The sequence below is a fragment of the Cyprinus carpio genome, chromosome A24 (assembly GCF_018340385.1).
Source record: "Cyprinus carpio isolate SPL01 chromosome A24, ASM1834038v1, whole genome shotgun sequence".
NCBI lineage: Eukaryota > Metazoa > Chordata > Actinopteri > Cypriniformes > Cyprinidae > Cyprinus > Cyprinus carpio.
The window spans coordinates 14,647,920-14,669,569 of NC_056595.1; the positions used below are offsets into that span (position 1 = coordinate 14,647,920).

General features: G+C 39.0%; 1 protein-coding gene across 1 annotated transcript; it reads right to left on the minus strand.

Annotated features, from left to right (window-relative positions):
• Nucleotides 1-21: 21 nt before the first annotated feature.
• LOC109049342 (cysteine/serine-rich nuclear protein 1-like) lies at nt 22-13,378 on the minus strand. The gene is given in 6 exon segments (XM_019067058.2): nt 22-1,437; nt 1,440-2,253; nt 2,824-3,120; nt 3,209-3,468; nt 6,749-6,951; nt 13,145-13,378. Coding segments are annotated over 5 exon segments (1,704 nt in total). The 5' UTR covers nt 6,933-6,951; nt 13,145-13,378; the 3' UTR covers nt 22-1,288.
• Between the last annotated feature and the right edge of the window lie 8,272 nt (nt 13,379-21,650).

Here is a 21,650-nt window from a genome sequence, read left to right on the forward strand (position 1 = left end):
AAATGTTAATTCTCTATATCATAGGCAACGTCATCAGAAACTGATTTTTAATCAATAGGTAGGTTATACAGCATCATCTCATTCATTAAACAGGAAACAGCGACTCCTCGTGTTAACAGGCACAAAGACTAAACTTTTCTTTTGTTAAACACACCTTTCTCTTTATTGCCCAAACCATGAATAAATTAAGTTCTAATGCTGAAATTCTAAATGTGAAAAAAAAAAAAGTGTTACTTCATAGAATAGATTATTAAATACTTTGCAGTTGGTGCCCCTTCCTCCACAGCTGAAACATAAAGATGTGCTTCACACAGGTTAATGTAGGTGAGAAACGTGAACGAGCTGCATTATTTCCACTTCTCCCGAGCACAGTGTGGCTCAGATAATATTCAGCTGGCATTCGGAGAAAAAAAATAAATAACTTGCTAAGAATAAATAAAAGCAATTTGAAATAATGGTCAACAGATATCAGTTACATTATGAGATATCTGCGGCGTGTAGAATAAATTAAAAGGAAAGTGTTCACTTTTCTCCACCTTGTGCTGATGATCCAACACCATAAAATGGCATGAAAACAATCTTAGATTCAGAGGCAATGGGGCCGACATGAACCCATCTGCGCTCTGATTGGTTCATTTTTATCACAGATAAAGTGCTAACTGAGGAGTCTCTGGGGGATTTGTGTACCGTTAGTAAATCCCAAGAAGCCGTTTTGTGGAACAGGAGTCTTCCTCTAGCTTTGCAAAAAAAAGTGCAGACCACCATCTCAAGTCCAAAAAGAGACCCCTCCAAAAGGGCTCGTTTAAATGCTGTTTGTTTTGGTGAAAATTCTCTGAAAAAACGCCAAATAACAGCGATGGTCAAAATGCATTGCTTCTGAAAGCTAGAAAAAGTCCCTGAGATACATAATCAGCATTATGACTCCCACTGGTGCCCCTTCTGAATTTATATAAATAACCTTATAATAGCAATAATAATAATAATAATAATGGTAAATGTTGATAATACCTCCAATGTGGGTGAGAAGATCTTCACCTTCCTGGCCATATGTACAAAAATTCAAAAATTTAGTCGGCCAGACTTGTTTTTGAACTGAAATGTTAGCTGCCACAGCAATGGCAATAATGATAATAAAGATTGTTACAATAACTTAATGCTAACATCTTAAAGGCAGATAATGCAAATATTGATATCCTGGGATGGAGGGTCTTCATTCATAAAGTAAAGAAAAACTAAATGTATAGAATTCATTTACAATCACCTAGTTCATTTGTACAGTGATCCCCCATTAGACTTTGACAGACTCCATCACTGACAGCTTCATGGCATCTTCTAGCATTTGATTGTCCGTGAAGGTGGCCGGCGGTTCTGGGACAGAATCCGACAAGCCAATCAGAGACTCCAGGAGACATGTGCCTGGGTCCGTGGCCTTGGAAGGCTGGGGTAAGTAGGCAGCTGGAACTGAAAGAAGGTGTCCATGTGTTCGTACTCCTTTAAGGAGTTGTACAACGAGCTCGGTCCAAGACAAGGAAAGCTGTCAAAGAACTCCAGGTCTGATTCGGATGACAGGCTCAGGTCCATGTAGCTGGCCGAGTGATCGATTGAGGGCGAGGGCGTGTGGGGGACGGAGGTGCTGTGGAATAGGGCGTTACCTTGATTAGCGTTCTCGTCTAAGAGCTCAGACATGGCTGTGCGGCTGTTGTCCGTCATGTTGTCTGTCGTGCTGAAGATGCCGTAGCCCATTAACTCACTCTTTTTCAGCTGGTAGTCGCAGTTGTTGTTATTGTTGTTGTTATTGTTGCGCTCCCTGACAAAACAATCCTCATTGTCTGTGTCGCTAAAGCTTAGGATTCTCGTGAGTCCGTTTTCGTCGACGCCTAGCGGCGACTGCTCGCTCTGAGCATTTTCCGTGGATTCTGAGTCCTCGCTCTGGCCTGAAGAACTAGATGAATCGGTCATGTCGCTGCTACAACTGTTCTCTCCCGAAGCTACTAGCTCTGAGTTGAAGTGAAACGTGGGTCTGTCTGGCGTGGTGCTGCTCTCTGCTGGGTGGCTTGGGGAACTGCAGTCTGGCTGATCTTCAGAGGGCGTCTCATTCTCTGGCGTGTGCTCCTGCAAACGCTTCTCTAGCTCTAGCTTCATGATAGTGTGGATGTAGTGGGTCTGAACTCGGCTGGAGTTGAACTCGATGCGGCCTTCTGTGTTCCCACAGCCATCTTTAGTGCAGCCACATGGGAAGGATGAATGGTCCATCTGTGAAGTCAATACATAGTACATTGTGTTTGAATGTATGAAGAAAGTGTATATAAAATACAATATACAATCTATATCAAAATAAAATTAAATATGGCATTTCAAACTATTTTACTATTTTGATAGAAATAAAAATGTTGAAAATGTTTTTTTTTTTTACATTTCTTCTGCATTAAAATATAATACACTACTTTTTTTAAAGTATAGGGTTGGTAATTTTTTTTATGTTTTTGAAAGAAGTCTTATGCTTACTAAGGCTGCATTTATTTGGTAAAAATACACTAATATTTAAGTTTATAATAATAATGTTTTGTGTTTTAATATATATTAAAATGTAATTTATTCCTGTGAATTTTCAGCAGTCATTACTCCAGTCTTCAGTGTCACATGATTCTTCAGATGTGTCTTCACTTTCACTTTTGATCAATTGAATGCATCCTTACTAAATAAAAGTAATGTTGCTGACACTATTTTCTACAGTTTGAGCTACAGGAATGAAATCTGGAAGTATTACCCATAACTTTGGGATGGCTTGTTCTAAAAGAAGTCTGTCATGACTGAATCACTCACCTGACATTTGATCCCAGCCAGACTACAGCTGCAGCTCTCCGGCTCACAGAAGCCCTGGCAGTCGCATCCGCAGTCTTCTCTTGATGCACGCAACTCATGCAGTTGATGCTTCTCATCTTTATCGATTTTCTTCACGCCAGCGGCTTTGAGGATGGCGTATCTTCTCTTAGAGGGGTAGGGATGCAGGAAAGAGCCATCATCCAAGTTTACTCCGCTGAGGTCAATTTCATCCTCTGGAATGTCATCGATAGTCAACCTGTCAGCCTCTTCGGACACTTGGGTACCATTTTTGGTAAGCTACCACAGGAAAAAGATATTTACATGACTAAAACTTTAAAACCTCTCATGTCTGACAACAATTTCAGAATATTAAACTCAAGAATACCTTCAGCTTCAGAGCTTCCAGTTTCTCCTCCCTCAATCGGTTTTTGATTTTCTCTCGCCGTAGGTGGCGCTGTGCTATGGCAAACTCCGCTAACGTGTAGCAGCGCTTGGCACTGTGCCTCTGCACCATGCCAAGGGTGCAACCTCCCCGGCTTGGCACGCTGGTGAAGCCCTGACAGCGAGGAAAGAAGAAGACCGTAACCTGGTCAAACTGCACATTGCCTCGCCGTGTGCGCTTGGCCTTCTTCAGGATAGATGTGGCTGATGAAAGAGAGAAAGAATGAGAGGATAAATATAAGACGTTCAGGCTTGTGGTGGACTTGAAAAGAAAACATTAAGTGGAAAACAGTGTGCGAATACATTCATGGAATTTCACTCTCTGGAATTTCTTAAAGGAAAATTAAGAGCACATGTCTGAGAGAGTGAGAGAAAAGAGTGGTGGAAAAAAGTCCTGTTCCTAGTATCTCATTGGGGAGTATTTGAGTAGGAAGTATGCCAAGCCAAATGGGAAGACTTGGAGTGAGTGAGTCTCTTGTGTAAACATCAAGATCACATTAACATTATTGTTGCGTGTGCACTAAATCACCACTAGATGGCAGGCTACACACAGCAAATCAGCTCAGTCAGCGCTATGACCATTCAGTCATACTAAACACAATATTCCACCACTCAACATCAGAACAGATGTGCAAATAGTTCAGCTTATAGTTTTCGGTCTGATCCAGTCATATGAGAAGACAACTGCATTCCTCTTTGCTAGTGTCTGACAAACAATCCACCCAGGAATTTCCCCTTGGCGCCGAAGTGTGCCAGAAGAGTATCCAAAATCACAACCCAGCAGCTGGATGATCTGGAAGTTTGAGGTTTTTGGAAGTGGTGAGGGCACTCAAGACAGTTGCTATTTAATAAAATAAATCCCATCTTTATATGAGACGGGCCATCTGTCCGCACTTTCCTTGAAAATTATTCCCACAACTAGCCAAAAATCTGCATTTACCGATTCAGATGGCTAAACCATCTCAAAGGCAGGAATTTTCTTCTTGAAAGAAAAAAAATAAATAATTTTCACTCATAAATTCCTTGTCCTCTGTACAGGAATACTTGGGTGTCGAATTGTTAGCCTCTGTGAGAGAGAAGCACATTCTCCCTCAGGGCCACCAGCTCCCTGATTGTTATCTTAAGGGAATGAAGGAGATAGCTCTCACTGTACCTACAGCTGGTTTATATTAGACTTGCAATGGTGGGAACTCATCCTCGCACATTTTCCTATATAGAAGCTTGTGCAAATATGCTTTGCTCATCTAATGAAAAAAAAATATATATGTCTGATGGAAACCACAAATGCTCTCATATGCCCTCATATATGGGCTGGACCATCTCAGAAATACAACACCATGTTATTGTTTGAAGAACAGAGCAGCTTTATGTATTATTGGTGATTTTAAGAATTAGAGTATACAAGCACTGACTTCTCAGTGACATCTCAGTTATGCGATAAGAAAGTCTGATTCTGGTGTCTTTTTTCAACAAAAAAATGATACTCTGTGGATGTTAGTCAGGGTGGAGGCATGTTTTATTTTAAGTCAATGAAAACAAGGTACTGAGCGACAAACAAACAGCATGTTCAGTGGTTTGTACTTTTGAGTGTGATGGTGCCAATCATTATGCAACACTGAAAAGACATCCAAAAGGCTCCAGAAAACATGGTTTGTGAATATTAGACATGTACAATCTAGTGAACAGACTGTGCACTACTGTTCAAAAGTTTGAGTCAGTAAGATTTTTTAAAGAAATTATTAAACATGGTTTGTGAATATTAGACATGTACAATCTACTGAACAGACTGTTAAAAGTATTTATATTATTAATTTAAAATATCAAAGAATCCTCATAAAAAATTTTTTTTTTTGATTTTTATTGGTGTTTTGTCTGTAATATTTTTTTTCCCCATTCTCATCAAATTAAATATGCCATCTACCCTGACAATGCTCCATTCTCTGACTTTGTTTCATAAACACAAGCAGACAGCAGTATCGTTTCCCTTCCCCTTCTCTTTATCCTTGCCTTCCTGCTCAGCGATCTATAGTGTCATTGGTGCATTATCTGACTTTGTTTCATAAATCTGATATTTACTGCGATAACGATATCAATGACGATAATTTAGGGAATCCTGTTTTTTTAGAGAAAAGTATTATCTTTCCTAGTTTTACCCAAAATAGGGTGTTGTGAGCAGTACACACGACTATTTATTTCATACTGGAAGCCGGAGGGCGCCCTTGCGCAGAAAACTCCACATATGCACAGTAGAAGTAATGCTCCAGGAAATCACTGATATGGACAGAGGTATCCAGTGATCGCTGTAGCTGAATAAAACACAGATAGAGAAATATTGACTGAGGAAACCTGAAGACAATAAACACGCGATTGCACAAAATACATGGTCTGTGTTCTTCAAGCAATCTTGGGTATTTTCATAAGAATAAAGTATATTTATAATGCAATGGTAATCGACATAGCCTTTATCACTGTATATAATGCTATAAAATAGTATGATTTCTGCCTTATTCTGTGATACGAAACCACATCTGATCTCAAAAATAAGTTATTTGAAACCTGTTATGAAGTTAATATGGAGAAAAAGCACGTCAATAAATAATATCTTTGTTGGACAACAGGTTTGTAAACGACTCATACACATGTAAAACTGTATTGCACACGTGCTACTGTAGTACATTTACTCAAGGCTCAGAGCGATTTTTGTCGCACTGTACAGTGTTATCCAAACCTGTTCCAGATTGTAGGAGGAGCTGCTCAATTTCACGTCCGCATTCCTTCACATCACTCCACACAGTCCGCACACAGAAATGTGTCATCAACTAGACTTTATCGTTATTATCGTGGGAAGACTAATTTTTTTTATCGTGGGGAGAATTTTTACCGGTATATCGCAAACGATAAGATATCGCCCATCCCTACTCAGCGCCCCTCTGCATTTCTCAGCACCTGTGCTGGGTTCATGCCCAGTGCTCAGACAAAGCTCTGCGTTCATTCTGTCTCCGTCACATGGCACACTCGCTGGCTCCCTGCCCTGCCATCCTGAGAAACTCACAACTCTTTGCTCTCCATTCCCTGACTCACCCCAACAACCTGGATGAAGGGCCTGGAGGGGGTGACCTTGTGAACGGGTCATGCATCAAAACAACCTGTGTAATTAGTTGCATCCATGCAATTAATCTTGCACCCTCCTGCATCTCAATAACACCTTATCAGGTAGAACACAAGGTTGAGATAAACCTTGCAGACCGTATGCATAAGAAAAAACTATGGGAATAGGAGTTTGTCACACGTAAATTTAAAATATTCTAACTGATTCTAATTTCTCCAAATCCGTTACGATGAATAAACAAACTCCTCTGCATCGTGGATGGGCTAAGGGTAAATTTTCAGCAAATTCTCATTTTTGGGTGAACTATTCCCTTAAATAAGAACCATTTCCGAACCTTAATCGGAGAATAAATGAGTAGTTCAAGGGGGAACTCACTGTTTAAGGATGTTGCTGGGGAGCTGGGGTTGCTGGGGGTTGAATCCAGGGTGTCGGAGTAGCAGCTCTCCCCATCTGAGTCCCACTCTGAGTAGGCAGAGGAGGAGAGAGAGGAAGGGGAGGAGGAAGAGTAACACTGGTCCTCCTCCACCTCCTTATACTTCCTTTTGAGAACCCCGCTCATGGCGCTAGCGTTTGGTGATCTGTAGGAAACAAGCAAAGACAGAAAAGCATTACAAGATTGTTAAAGAGGCAAAAATGAAAGTTGCACTTTCATGCAATCTGCCTTTGACCATCAGCTAATTTTCATTGCTATGGAAATGGCATCAATATTGCAAGCATTGCTTAGATGTTATCAGCCTATGTAGAACTTTTATTTTCCTAATAGCAGCTAAATGTCCAGTGAGGTCTTTAAATACAGGCTGAGCATTACTCTCCAAACAAGCAGCTGATCACGCTTTATGCCACAAGGAAAACAGTAAGCAATCAATCACGTCCTCCTGCTGCAAGTCAACAATTACCAGACCCTTCACCCACTTCTAAATCCAATCGCTTAGACAAATACATTGATTAGGATGGGGGTTGATTATATAGCCACATTAGTGTGGAGGTTGAATTTAGGTTACCCCTCTCAAAAAAAACACATCCTAAAGCCGGTAGCGGCAATTACGCTTTACAGAGCTACTAAATGCATTTTATGAGACTCTGTAGTAAATGTGTGTACAGCTTGGCACAGTAAACAGGTTTATGTAAGCCCAGACTGCATTTGTCGCTGCTCCTGTGGAGAGGTTGCTTATTAGGCAATAAAAGCAATCAATCCTTTGCAGAAAGAGTCTAGCCGGTGCCCAACAGCTTTTAAGGGTCAGAGCCAGTGCAGCACAGTGGCGTTTACACAAAACCATCATTTGATACTGGCAGCTGTGGACTCGTTTGTTTCTCTGCCCTGAGATAAACCCCAGTCAGCTAGTTCACCTCAGGCTCAGCCTCTCACTGCACTCCACAGCTCAGATACGTTCACGCTGAAACAGGCAGAATGGAAGGAAGGAGGGAAAAAAGGAAAAGAAGAAAAGGGTTTGAAAGATGAGTTTTCACTGCTGCTTGAAGTGAACAGACAAAAATTAAACTTAAGATGTGACAGCTAGTCATTAGTCAGTACTAGAATTATATCCTGTGCTAACTGGACTAAGAAAAGGCTAAGTGATAATGAGTAGTAAATAAGTGTTTTAGAACAAGGATTGATCCCAGCAAGACAGCCACTTCAAAGAAAAAGTGACAGACGGTCGTGAATGGCAGATTATATAGCTCATGGTTTTGGTCTATGGTGTGTCATCGACAAAAAAAAATAAAGAGCCAAATGGCACTGAATCATCCCTGCCATACAGAGTGTGACTAATACAATATGACTCAATAGTAGTCTGCTATTTGTCTAATAATCAACCCTTGGCATTTAATTTTATATTATCAAAGTGTGTGTGTACTAATACTTTTTGGTGTCACTGTATTTAAAAAGTTGGAGTCAAATTGACCACTCTAATTAATGGACTCATCAGGGTTAGTCAATAATGCATTTGCATAACAATAAAGTTATGTTGTTTAAAAAAAAAAAATCCTATACCTAAAAAACTACAGAATATTAGTTTTTTTACACATTATAATGTCTGAATTCACTTGTAGCATTTTTAAATAATACTTTTAGTTTTAAATGTTTGATTTTTAATTTACACAAAGCAAAATAGTGTAGAATTTTAATACTGGCGATTTTTCATTATTGGACATAACAGGAACTTAATACATGTTCATCCCTGATCTTCAGACATGAGTATGTAGACTTCCTATTCCCACAGGTTGCTTTGTTTACGAGCAGAACTTCTATCACTGTGCATGTGTATTTCACACATTAGCTCTGCAGTCACAAATGTGCCAGACTTCGAGGGGACGTCTGTGCTGTCTGCACATTCAGCCGTGTCTCCCCGGCTGCCAAATATCACTGCCAGAAAGCACAAGGTGAGTCTTTATCTTCGGCTGAACCTGAGAACATCTTCCACAAGTCAAACTTATCTGCTCGTGCAACACCAGCCAAAAGCAAACAATCCTCGAACCCTGACAAGAGGAGATATAGTTGGAAAGTTATGCAATAGTTTGTCATAATCCGATATGGGTTTTAAACGGACTTGTCTGAAAACAGCAGTAGAGGCGAAGGACAATCTATTTTTATTGCAAACGGTATGTGTCCAGATCTGTCCTCATTTGCATGCGGACAGAGCCAGCACAGGGAGCGTGAACCCTTACATGTTACGTCTTGATTGAAAACAAGTAGCTTTTTGCACAGACAAGCCCACAGACCTCAGCAGGAAAATCTTTTTATGCAAAAGGCAAAATGACAAGAGAGAACCTGACACTTGACTTTTGCCACAACATGTGGAGAAGACTGCAAACCAACGAAAAATTCACCATCATCTGCTCATTTGACTAGTAAATTGCCTTTTGCCTTCTCCCACTGTCACGTTTCTAGACACAATCCACTCACGCTTTGTACAAGAAACCACCTGCAAATGGTATCTGGTGCACGTTCTTGACAGAGTTTACCTTCACATTCAACAAACAACTACTCATTTAAAAGAGAAAAGGAGACAATCCCTGAGGACAGTATGCATGCCTACCAAGCAGAGGAGTTTTAATTAAGGACTCTGGACAGTGAGGAGAGGGGGAAGAGAGAGCGGGTCATTGTCTCTTGACTGCAGCCTACCTGACACTGATTTGTTCATCTTTCTTAACGGGCAGAAACAATGACAACAAGCTAATCCCAGGAACAAGAGAGGAGGGATGCAGAGGACACAGCTGGAGGTCAACCTGGAGCTTGTCCTGTTGCGCTCCAACATCATTGTGACTAGATATACGAGCGAGAATCTCACAAATAAAAATTAGCAGTCCAAACACACATAAATTCACTATAGAGCACGTCTGGATTTCACATCCAGGCAGGAGCTGTCACCGGCGAAGTATCCCAGAAGCTCCGAGCAGGTGAAACGTTCACACAGGGGCATAAATGCTGGGCTGCCATTCCAATAAAGGCAGTGCACTGATGAGGTATTCTCAATGCTGTTGTCACTAAGAAAAGTGGAAATAAATCTCAACCAGAAAGCGAGAATGGCCACAAAAGCAGCAGACAGCTGAAACCGGATCTTTATCCATTGTCGGCAGACTCACTGCAGTTTAGTGTAGCATAAACTTCTTGAACTCCCCGTTGTTGCTGTCCTGCTTCCAAAAAGCATAAAAAACATTGAGCAGCCTGTCTGCAAACAGTGGAATCCCAACCTGATCTTATGCAAGTGTTGAATTTGCCCCTCCAGCTCACGGCTTCCATCCTGATGATAATCAGCAGCACCTACCTCTAAAAACTGTGACTACGATAACAGGCTGCGAAATATGGAGTAAAAACCCTTGCAAGATGAATGGAATCAAATCCAGATTCCACAACTCCAACAGAATGAAAGAAACTCTCCCCCTGCTGGTCAGCCCTAAGGAACTGCAGTCAGGGGGAGAAGGGAGTTGTGTGTTGTGCCGATCATCACTCTAGATGTTTAACTATGCCAGAGACATTCTGTTCCTAAACCTCAACCCATGCAGAGTACACATTCATCCCAAATAGGAGCACACACTGATTGTGGGAGGAGGGTAGCCGGTGAGAACTTTAAACAAATAAATAATGCAATGTCTCCAGCCCACAGGAATTCTCCCCTGGCAACGGCGACACATTCTGTAATAGTCTCGCTATCCCAGATGTGTCTGTGTAGTACAGACCACTATTGCCCAAGAGGAACCACCTCAGACTGAAACATCTATAAAAACACCTGATGGGGCGTCACGAGTCATCAAAGATTACATTATAAAAGTGGAGATGAAGACTTAGCTGTATGGACTCTCTTCATCATAGTGTGCATTTCCAAATTTGAAATACACAGACAAAGATTTATAAGAGTACAAAAGTTTACTTTACTGATATCCAAAGTGAAATTTAGTATCTAACTAACCACAAAAAAGACAATTCTGACTTAATTGATTTTGAAGTGGTTTTCAAACTGGGGTCCAGGGAAAACAAATAAATAATGAAAATCAGAATAAATTATTTTTTATTATTTAAACAATACATCTAACAGTAGAGTAATATAGTAAGTAGAAAAAAACCTTTACAGAAAGAATTGCAGCCTTAATTTTAGGATCAATCATATTAGGATGATCATATTTGGGGGTCTGAGGCAACTGAAAGATTGAAAACCCTTTACTTACACTTTCAGAGGTAAAAAAAAATAACAGACATCTTAAAACACCCTTTGAAAGTTATTTCAGAGTTTTGAGTGAATTGTTTCTCACATTTCAAGCCAACGAGTGGAAAATATGATCACTCAGGAAACTGCCTAAACTGAAAGCAGATATTTCCATCACACATGGAACAATTTGCATCAATTTCCGAAATGCAAACTTCCAACAGTGTGCAAAGTGTTGCTTTCTCGAGAGGTCATCAGCATGAGTTTGTTCTGACTAACTTGATGGTGGCAAAACAAATACTAGCCATCTTTACCAGTCTCTTAAGACTCCTGAGGGAGTGTGTGTGTGTGTGTGTGTGTGTGTGTGTGTGTGTGTGTGTGTGTGTGTGTGTGGGAGCTCAGGGGTCAGCAGCTCATGTCTGGGGCACTCACTGGTACCTCACAAGCTGGGAGGAATGCTAGAGAGTGACAAAACAGATGGGATCCCTCTGCTTCTCTGTTTTAAAAACATCAGGACCTCCACCTCCCCCAATACAACTGCCACACACTGAACTGTCCCAAATAGGAACACCCAGTCTGAGGGTGGGAGCTTAACAAAAAGATGACATGTTGTGATGTACACTAATGATGTTGACATCATCTCAGTTAAAAGGTATGGCTGGTCTAAATGAGACACGTGAAGACTCTTAAGAAAATAAGGAAGGAAACTACCCAGACATGTCACTCAAACCAGTTGACTGATTCACAAGTACGGTCACATTGATTTCAATGACCATAACACACGTGCAAGTTCACAACTCATTAACCCACAACTACGTAAACAAAATAATGCTTATCTTTTATGGGTCCTATTTGATAAGTTTAACGTGCACTCCAATTTAAAACAACACTCGTTTTATAGAAAACACAGCCTCTTGGGACCAGTGCACCTTGAGAGACAAACACATTTTAAAAGACATGAAACACAATAAAAGACTTACTAAGGTTGAGCATGTAGGTGGAGTAAGTAAACAAAATTCGACAGCCAATATTAATTATTCCCACAAACAATTCAAGTGAGGTCGCGCGAGACACGAATCTGCGCTCGCTCACATGGAAGCACGCGCGACATGAACCACAACATAAACTTTCAAAGCGCACGCGAAGAAGATCATAATAACAGGCTCCGCGAGCTGGTATTTTGACAATATACCGAGACGCTTTAACTAAAATTTACATACAAGCTCATAACTTCCACTCTTAAACATTCAATCTTCTTACAGGCAGGGACTGGGAATTACCTCACAAAAGAATCCAGCGAATATGTATTTAACGAACTCAACAGCAACTAACAAACGAGTGTGGATGAGCACATTAGGTTACATCTTCCCTTATTCCAATCACGGCGTGCACAACGTGTCAATTGATAAATCGCCTCTCGTGATGAGCCTCAAACCCGCATTTAGCCATTCAGGCACCCGCGGTGACGTCACTGAGGACTGGAAGTGTTTGAGGATGAGCGCAGATCTGCAGGCACACTATTGAAATGATGCGGTGTGGCACCTTAAGGAGTCGCTCGCGCTTCAGAAGACACACTAGCACTATGAACATAAACGAGGAATGCACCCAACACATACACACTTCCAAACCAGCAATTCCGGCTTATCGGATACACACACATAGGGTCCACTATGCTGGAATCCTGCCAATGGATCCGATCAGAACCGCCAACAGCTGCTGATGAGAATGATCTTCTAATCAAACCCAGCGACTGTTTGACAGGGAATACGCTTATGTTTACTCCGAACAATACACTACACTTAATCATCTTTTAAAATAATAAATCGTTTAAGAGTTTATAAGTGAAACAAAATGTAGCCTATACAAGAGTGTATACATTAAAAACGCAATAATGGTAAATAGTGTAAACTTTAGTTTTTTTTTCCCTTCTTCTTCTTCTTTCTAACAGCATTTTACAACAATATCATTCGCTTTACCTTCGCTATTTGAAATAGTTACACAACACATTGTATCTGTTTACACTGGCCGACGAAAGAACACTGAAACTATCTGGCTGGACTCCAGCACCGAGGTTTGCCTATCAGACACATTACAAGTGCCGCGTTAAACAGCGCGGACCTCCGCTACTCACCAATAACGTGTCCGATCAGCATTAGTATATCACAATAGAGGAAAAGAAGAAGCGGTAATAATCCAAGTGATACGATGGCGCGTTTATCCGTATAGAGATCACGCTCTGTCCGTGTGGCTATTGTGCGCTCGGCGTACTGAAGCAGCAGCTGAAGCTGTTCCTCTTGTCTGAAGCAGACGGCTGAGCAGCGCAGTCTTTTCGTCAGTGGAAAACTCCCTCCTGGCGTGTGACGCAGGCGGTGACACTGCCCACGCGCCGCTTCCTGCCTTCCGCGCGGAGCGACACTCCTCCTGGCGCGCTAGCATCCTGACAGAAAATCACTATAGTAACATGATTGAGAAAGGACCGGAACACAATAACCGCGGGTTATGGGAAATAGTAAATGGTTCATGACCCTGAAAAAAATGAACTGTAACCATATTTCCTGTAAATACTGTAGCAATCATAAATAACATTTCCTAAAAACATTGTAAGACCTTTCAGAATCATTCTGCTTTTTTGTTGTATAACACTGGTGCCTATAACACCTGTATATAATATATTCATACAATTTAAATGTATGATTTAGGCTACTCTATAGCTACTTTTAAGGTTTTTCTTTTACTTTCCTCTATTTTAATATTTATTCATCACTCTCTATCGTGTGATTTTGTGACTGAATAAATTAAATAAATGCAGTCTGATGTTGTCTGGGTGGTTATTATTCATAATTTCCTGAGTCAACCTCCACTGAATTAATGAGTCATACATTTTTTGCATCTTTTAGTAGTAAATCCTGTTATACTTTTGCATCATTCAGTAGTAAAACTTGTAAAACCATTGCCTCATTTATTGGTCAGATTGTTGCAAACGCTGATTGCAACAATTGATGAAAACCCCCAGACATACTGAATAAGTAATTGGATTACATTTTATGCCTTTTTATTAAAAAAGTTAGACTGGGACTGAAGACAAGTGTAAGGTGAATCACACTGTTTTCAGGTATGACTGAACGTTACGTCCCCTTCTATCTAAAGCATCTCTGCAGTGTTACAGTTGTGTCATCATGACGCATGCATTACACAGTATTCCGCTAATGCGGTATTTATCATAGAATGTTGTGCAGCACAGATGTGTTTAGGAGGAGCAAACTTAAATTTCTAGAGAAAAAGGAAGCGCTACAGGATCACAGTCCTCATTTTAGAGGGCTTCGGTCCTCGGGGTCCCATAAAGAGCATTATCATTCACCAGCCCAAAACAAATAGGCAGGTCTGATGGCATGCTGAGAATCACACGTCTGCTGCTGCTGCAATACACAAATCAAACTGTTAGACTAAACTGTGCTCAAATCACTTCTCTTGAGCACTTTTATAGTTAATTTTGCTGTTTAAATGAGTACATCGGTGTTCATGTTGCTAATAGGTGTTTACTTATAATTTTTGCCATGATTTATCAGTGTTGATTTACATATTAGTGCATGTGTTGAGACAACAAAACTGGAATGTATGTACTGTAGTCTCTTCCTGATAAACTTGGTTGTTGCCTATATGCTTTTAGACACCGTTCAAACATATCTAGATAGTATGCCTTTTGATACTTTGTCACTTCTCTACTCAACTCCCACCAGCAAAACAACTAGTATCTGTTAGCGTTAAAGAGATTGGTTGACTCTTGCTGTGTCACTGTGGTCTTCAGTTGAAAAACTTGTTAAAGAGAGAAACAGAAATGCAGTGTGCTTACAAAGTGAAGGCATTGCTGTTACACACAATAATATTAATAAAAGATGGTTCAGGACATGAAAGAACTCATCACAAAATGTGGAAAAAGTTCAAGGGATGAACACTGATACTCACAAATGTTTGTCTTCTTTTCCAAGAAAAGAAGCCTCGGGAGGGGGAGGGGAATGATTTTGCCAGGGCCACTGGCTCAGGCCTGCATATATTACCCACTATGTCTTTAAAAGTGTGCCAGAGACTTTACCGCAGAGGACGCCCCACATTGAGAACAATAATGGCCCTCAATGCTTACCATCTGCAGGGAGAAAAAAAAGCCATTGCTGCACGTGTTCTTAGCAGCACCTCACATGAAATGACTCACACTCATATACCTCACTGAATACATTAGAAAACAAGTGCACACTAAAGTTTCACATTCAGGTTTAGAAGGGAAAAAGCACCCAAAAATTACAATTCTGTAAATATATAGTCACTCTCGTGTTATTCCAAACCTCACAAGCTGAATTTTTGAAAAATAGTTTCTTGTTGTGGTTTAGAAGGGAAAAATCACCTTTTTTTTTTTTTTATTAAATTAAATTTAAAAAAAATTGAAGAATATACTGGAAACTCTAAAACTAAAATAAAATAAAACCACAAAATAATGTATCTAGTGAAATAACACATATGGATAACTTTTTTTTGGTCTATTTAAAAACTTGATAACCCCAGATTTAATTAGTTTTTATTGACGAAAGTGGCCAGGATATGTCTTAAAAAATTCACCCTTTGTGTTTAGAGAATAAAGAAAGCCACCTTTTTCGTACATTTTTTGGGGTGAACTATTCATTTTAGTTTGGTTAATATCTCAGAAAAAAAAATTCCTTTAGTTAAGATGAAGAATAAACACCCTCACAAGAGTTTGCAAATTAAAGGGAGAAACAGTGATAGGTCCTCAGGACAAAGCTTTCCAGTGAGTGTTGAGAAAGAGAGGGGTACTTACAGGAGACAGGGTGAAGTGCAGGTTTTTTGGGAACAGATTGATGGCCCCAGCTGTCCCTAAGGAGGGAGGCGAGACAAAGCTGGGCAGCTGGGCAGCTGGTCACCTGATACTGCACTTCTGGATCCGCTATTCAGGAGCTCAATTACTGCCTGCAGTCTTCCTACATTCTCACTGCTCCTGATTATAAAGTAGCAAAAACTTTTGAGTATTATAGAATGAGGCGTGCTGACAGCAGTTTAAAAAATTTTATGTACACAGAATGTTTAAGGTAACTTTTGCAGAATGTTTAGAAAATTCCAGTCTTGACTGGCAATAGAGTGCATTATTGCCTGCCCACTTTTTCAGCTGCTTTGGTTACGGAAGTTTTTTTTTTTTTTCTCTCTCTCTCTCTCTCCATTAATTTCTCCCATAGTGATTATTAAAAAGTATTTGTTAAAGCATTGTATTAACCAAGCCAACCAGCTACGATGTGAATTACAACATTATAAACTTTTATTTGAAGAGAAAAAGTATTTGAAAATCAAACAAAAAGGCAAAGTTACAAGACACTCAGTGGCTTTAGTGAGGGAATGAACTACAATTCCAAGTAAATGAGATAAATGAATTCAAAATGATGAAGAAATATACATCTATTAATTTAAAGTTGTTTATATCTATAGAAACAATACATTTTTGGTTTAATGCAAAATACACACACACACACACACACACACAAATATTTAAGTATTTAGAGAGCATAGGGAGAAAGAATGTAGTTTTTTTCTTTTCTTTTTTTCACCACACATCCCACTGTTAAACACAATTATAAATTGAAACAATCCAAACAGACGGTTCCAGCAAAAGCATTTACCATCAACTGACAATCTCAGAGCTCACAACAGGTCTGTCTTTAAAGGTTTACAAGTTATTGTTAAAAAACAATTTCACTGTGGAGAAAATTAATTTCATTTTTACTTCTAGAACCTGACTGTTGCACACCATTGGATGGGTCACAATAGCAGTAGCACATACAAGTTTGATCTAAAGAACACAAAACACATAAAATAAACTTTACTGAACAGTGCTTTTGAATAAGAAATGCAGTTTCAAAAAACAGTTAGGGTATGTTGAAAAACTCCCATCTTGTTTTCTCCTCCAACTTCAAAATTGTCCTACATCGCTGCAGAAGTACTGACCCAGTGTTTACAAAGTGAACATGCAAAGAAGGTCAAATGCCCTTTATAAAAAAAAAAAAAAAAACCGATGTAGGATATAGGATGATTTTGAAGTTGGAGGAGAAAAGGAGATAGGAGATTTTTGACATAACCTAACTGTCATGAACCAGAATGCACAAAGTTCACGCAGAGCTAGACAGGACAAGCGTTTGAGATTAAAAAGTATATAAATTGTAAAAAAAAAAAAAAAAATATATAGAAAAATGACATAAAAATTAGAAAATAAGACCCTTCTTCCTCGGCTGGGATCATTTAGAGCCATTTGAAGCTGCATTGAAATTGAATTTTGGAAGTTCAAACTCGCGGGCACCATAGAAGTCCACTATATGGAGAAAATTCCTGAAATGTTTTCCTCAAAAAGAATAATTTCTTTACGACTGAAGAAAGAAAGACATGAACATCTTGGATGACAAGTGGGTGAATACATTATCTGTAAATGTTTGTTCTGGAAGTGAATTACTCCTTTAATGTGCAGGAGGAGGAGAGCAGAGACACCCTTCCCCCAACTCACTGCCAACCAATTACTACTCAAGCTTCTGCTTCACTCAGAGACAGACGGATCCAGCCAGTGATATGACATCATCAGATGCCCATTAAAGGAGAGTTTACTTGTTTTCACCCCCTCTCTCTTGCTCTCTCTCTCTCTCTAAAGACAAGCTCAGAAACGTGAAGCTTATTCTCCCTCCGGAACTCTGTCACAGGGTGCAAAGACAAAGAACTGTTTGTTTCTTTCTTTCTTTAACATTAGAACTTCCTTTAAAACTCTGGTATGCAAAAAGAGTTGAATAATTGGATTCTTATATTTGAAGAAAATTGTGAGCGTTTTATACACTTAATTAAATGCAATAGATATCAACTTTTTATTTTTGTAAAGCTTTTAAATATTAAATATTGCATACTTCTAAAATATAGGTGTTTACTGAACGGTTCTTGTGCTAGTACTTGCATCTGCACCATGACTAGACACTCACTGTTTCCAATAGTTCCTTTCAGTTCCAACAAACACTCATTATACTGCCCCTGCCCTCTATGTGTATGTCTTTTTCTCCTCCACAGACTCTCTGTGCATGACTTTGGCAGCTGAAGGTGATGGGGGGTGTTGTAAGAGAGAGAGAGAGAAAGAGAAAAGACTCAACTGGTTTTGTTTACTTAGCAGCATTGCTAGGCTGTAAACTAATGCCTTCATGAGTCTGTCTTGGAGGGATTTTATTTAATATTGCTCACATTGATTTACAATTAGTTATAGACTAAGTATATATCAATATTGATTTGCTGATTAGAAAAAACATGGAAAACTATAAAAAAATTTTTTTAAAAAATATGGAAGCTGGGATAAATTTCATGTTTAATTCACTGTTTTACTTACTGTTTCTTTGTAATTATTTGTAAAATTAGTGAATTTACTTATGGATGAATACTTGATGTAACAAGTTGTGGATTTGGGCATGCAAACAACAGAGAGCAAGTTCATTTGAATGATTAGGTACCAAATAACAGGTTAATTTCTCGTAGCTTAATGCTTTAAACAAATGCTTTCATGCCACAGCCCCCGTCTCTGCACAGGAACGCAGTAGAAAGTGAACGAGGGGCATGAATTTAGAGCTGCAAAGGTTAATGATGAGTGACAAGTGGATTAAAATGGCCGTATCCCAGACAGTGGCTGACTTTGACCAACCCCCTACCAGCGTTAAAGATCTTTGTAGTTTCACGAAGGAGTCTGATCTCCTCGCTGATCATTCATCAATGTTCAACATCTGAGTAGAAACAACAGAACGGAGGCCTATACTCTCAGTGTGTGGTCAGATGATCTCTGTTCTTGTAATACACGGACAGACTTTTATAGATAATTACAGTGTTTGCAAGATGATTCCCGCTCTCACTTTTCTAATTAAGATTATTAAAACAGAAAACAGTTATTTAAAACTGCATTGAACTTCTTTCCATAAATCTTACCGACCCCAAACTTTTCAAGAGTAGTGTATGTAGAAGTTTTAATATTTATTTCAAAGAATAATATGAGCATGTTACGATTTTCATAAAATAATATGTATATATTGACATTGCTTATTTTCACAGCTTTTCCAAAACACCTTGCTGAAGCTCCTGTGCAATGGGCATATCTTTTAGAGCAATACAGATAAGCCAGCAGAAGTCAATACAGCGCTGAGTGTATGTCAGGTCATGTCAGTGGGACTGCAGCACTTCCTTATTGAAGTGTTTACATGCAGCACACGTGCTTTCAGACTTGCTTTCCTTGAGCGCTGCTGCGGCTTCAATGCAAAGAAGTCAGTTGTCAGTTGAACAGCGAGTTTTTACAAGGCTGATAACAGTACGACTACCCCTCTGTGTGCATATTTGTGCATGAAAACTCCCAAAATAACAAGGGGAGAATGTAGATGAGAGATTGTTTTGCATGTACTCGAATTTCACCAGCAGAAACATAGTGGTGCATTTTGAGGCTTCTTAAACTAAATATTGTTTATGATCTGTTAGATGAAACAGTCGTGTATTTTTCTTATCTGTATACACTGTATGGAATCTGTTAAGTTTATGTAACATTGCTTTCAAGTTCTATTTATTAGCTTTTCTTTTCCTCTTTCTCATAAGCAGGTCTTTGTGTTCCTCACAACACACAGAAAGGTTTTTTCCAAATAACTTTCCCAAGGCTAAATATCAGTTTCCAACTAAATAGGCGGAGATAACAGACAGTGACGGAAACCCCTTTAAGACGTCACACACTCTGCCTCTGAGAAAGGGAAACCAAACACACTGCGAAGTTTCCCGTTAAAGCAGGGTACTTCCTTATTACTGAACTGACACGCTTGCACAGTTTGCTTGCTCCATTTAAATAGACTCTAAAATAACAAGCTATGTTTGAACGACCATACTATAGCTGGGAAACGCTGCCTCCAATCTATCCATACACAGAAGTTGTTCAACAGGAATATTGGTTGGATTTCCTTTCTTGTTTACTGAGAGGTATATTTAGCATGACTCGACTTGTGACTAACACAAATGACATTAATCACACCCATTAGAAAAATGAGCCAAGGCAGGGTTTTTTATTTTATTTTATTACTACGTAACATTTGGATGAAAATTTTCTCTTACAATCTTTGTATCTCAATAGAATATTTTAGCAGATACTTTAAAGATCAGATTAAGCACTGTAAAGGACTGACAAGAATTTACAATCAAACATGTGACTAAATCTAAAATGACTTATAACTCTGAGAAGAATTTTAATAGACATCGATTAAATAAATAAATCTGTTTGTCTTAATGATTCTGGAACCTTCATAGTTCCATGAACAATTCATTTTAGTACTTTTAAGCAAGAATTCCAATTCCATTGCCAAATTAATGTGATAATTTCAATTAAAAAATTCACTTAATTATTAATTAATTGCAAAAGGTGTGTTTACAGTCTTTTTAGATATGGCATAACTGGTATACAATAACTGAAGGCCTGAGGCCTGCTATAGGGCTTAACTATTAAATAAAAATATTTAGCAAACAAAAAATGTAGAAACACATTTAATTCATTATTGAAATACTGACAAAAGGTGTAATGTGTATCTTTATCACAGTGTGTGTATTTGTCAGTAACTACACTGTGTGTTTGATTTACTAAAAAGAACCAATTTATTAGATTCATTTGTTTAGCTATCAGGCTGCACTGATTTTGCTGTATCTGTTTGATTCACTAAAACAAACTGGTTCATAACAATCATTTGTTCGGGAATAGGACAACACCGGCTGTGTCGTATGTTTTTGATTCACTAGAACTGGTTCAAAAGAGTCATTTGTTCAGGAATTAGACGACACTGATTGTGCCGGTATGTATTTGATTCAGTAAAGCAAACTGGTTCATAAGAGTCATTTGTTCAGCAATCAGACAACACTGGTCACACTGTATATTTTGGTACACTAGAACTGGTTCATAAGAGTAATTTTTTTCAGGAATTAGACAACACTGATTGTGCCGGTATGTATTTGATTCAGTAAAGCAAACTGGTTCATAAGAGTCATTTGTTCAGCAATCAGACAACACTGGTCACACTGTATATTTTGGTACACTAGAACTGGTTCATAAGAGTCATTAAGTTGGAAATCAGACTACATGCACTATATGTATTTGATTCCGATGATTTGGTTTATAAGAGTCATTCATCTGGATATCAAACAACATTGGTTTTGCTGCATGTGTTTTATTCACTAAAACAATTCAGTTCATAAGAGTCATTCACTTGGGAATAGGACAAAATTGGTAATGCTGTGTTTCACTAAAAAGAATGGACTCATAAAAGTCATGTTCCTGTAATAACAGGAACTACCATCATTTTAAAACCAAGGCATTTGCCTAAGGAGAAACTGACCTTAAAAAATAAACCTAGATTGTGAAATATTCACTAGAGTACCAGTGTGACATGTTGCCCCAGTTTCTCATTCTACTAGTGTTTAAACTGAACTTACATACTTGACCAAAAACCCACAGCTCAGCGACTCATCTACATGCTGGTTTCGGTGTGCCTTAAAATCTCTTTTTACATAAGACTTTGGGGAATGTTTATGACACACTAGTGTGTGTGTAAGAG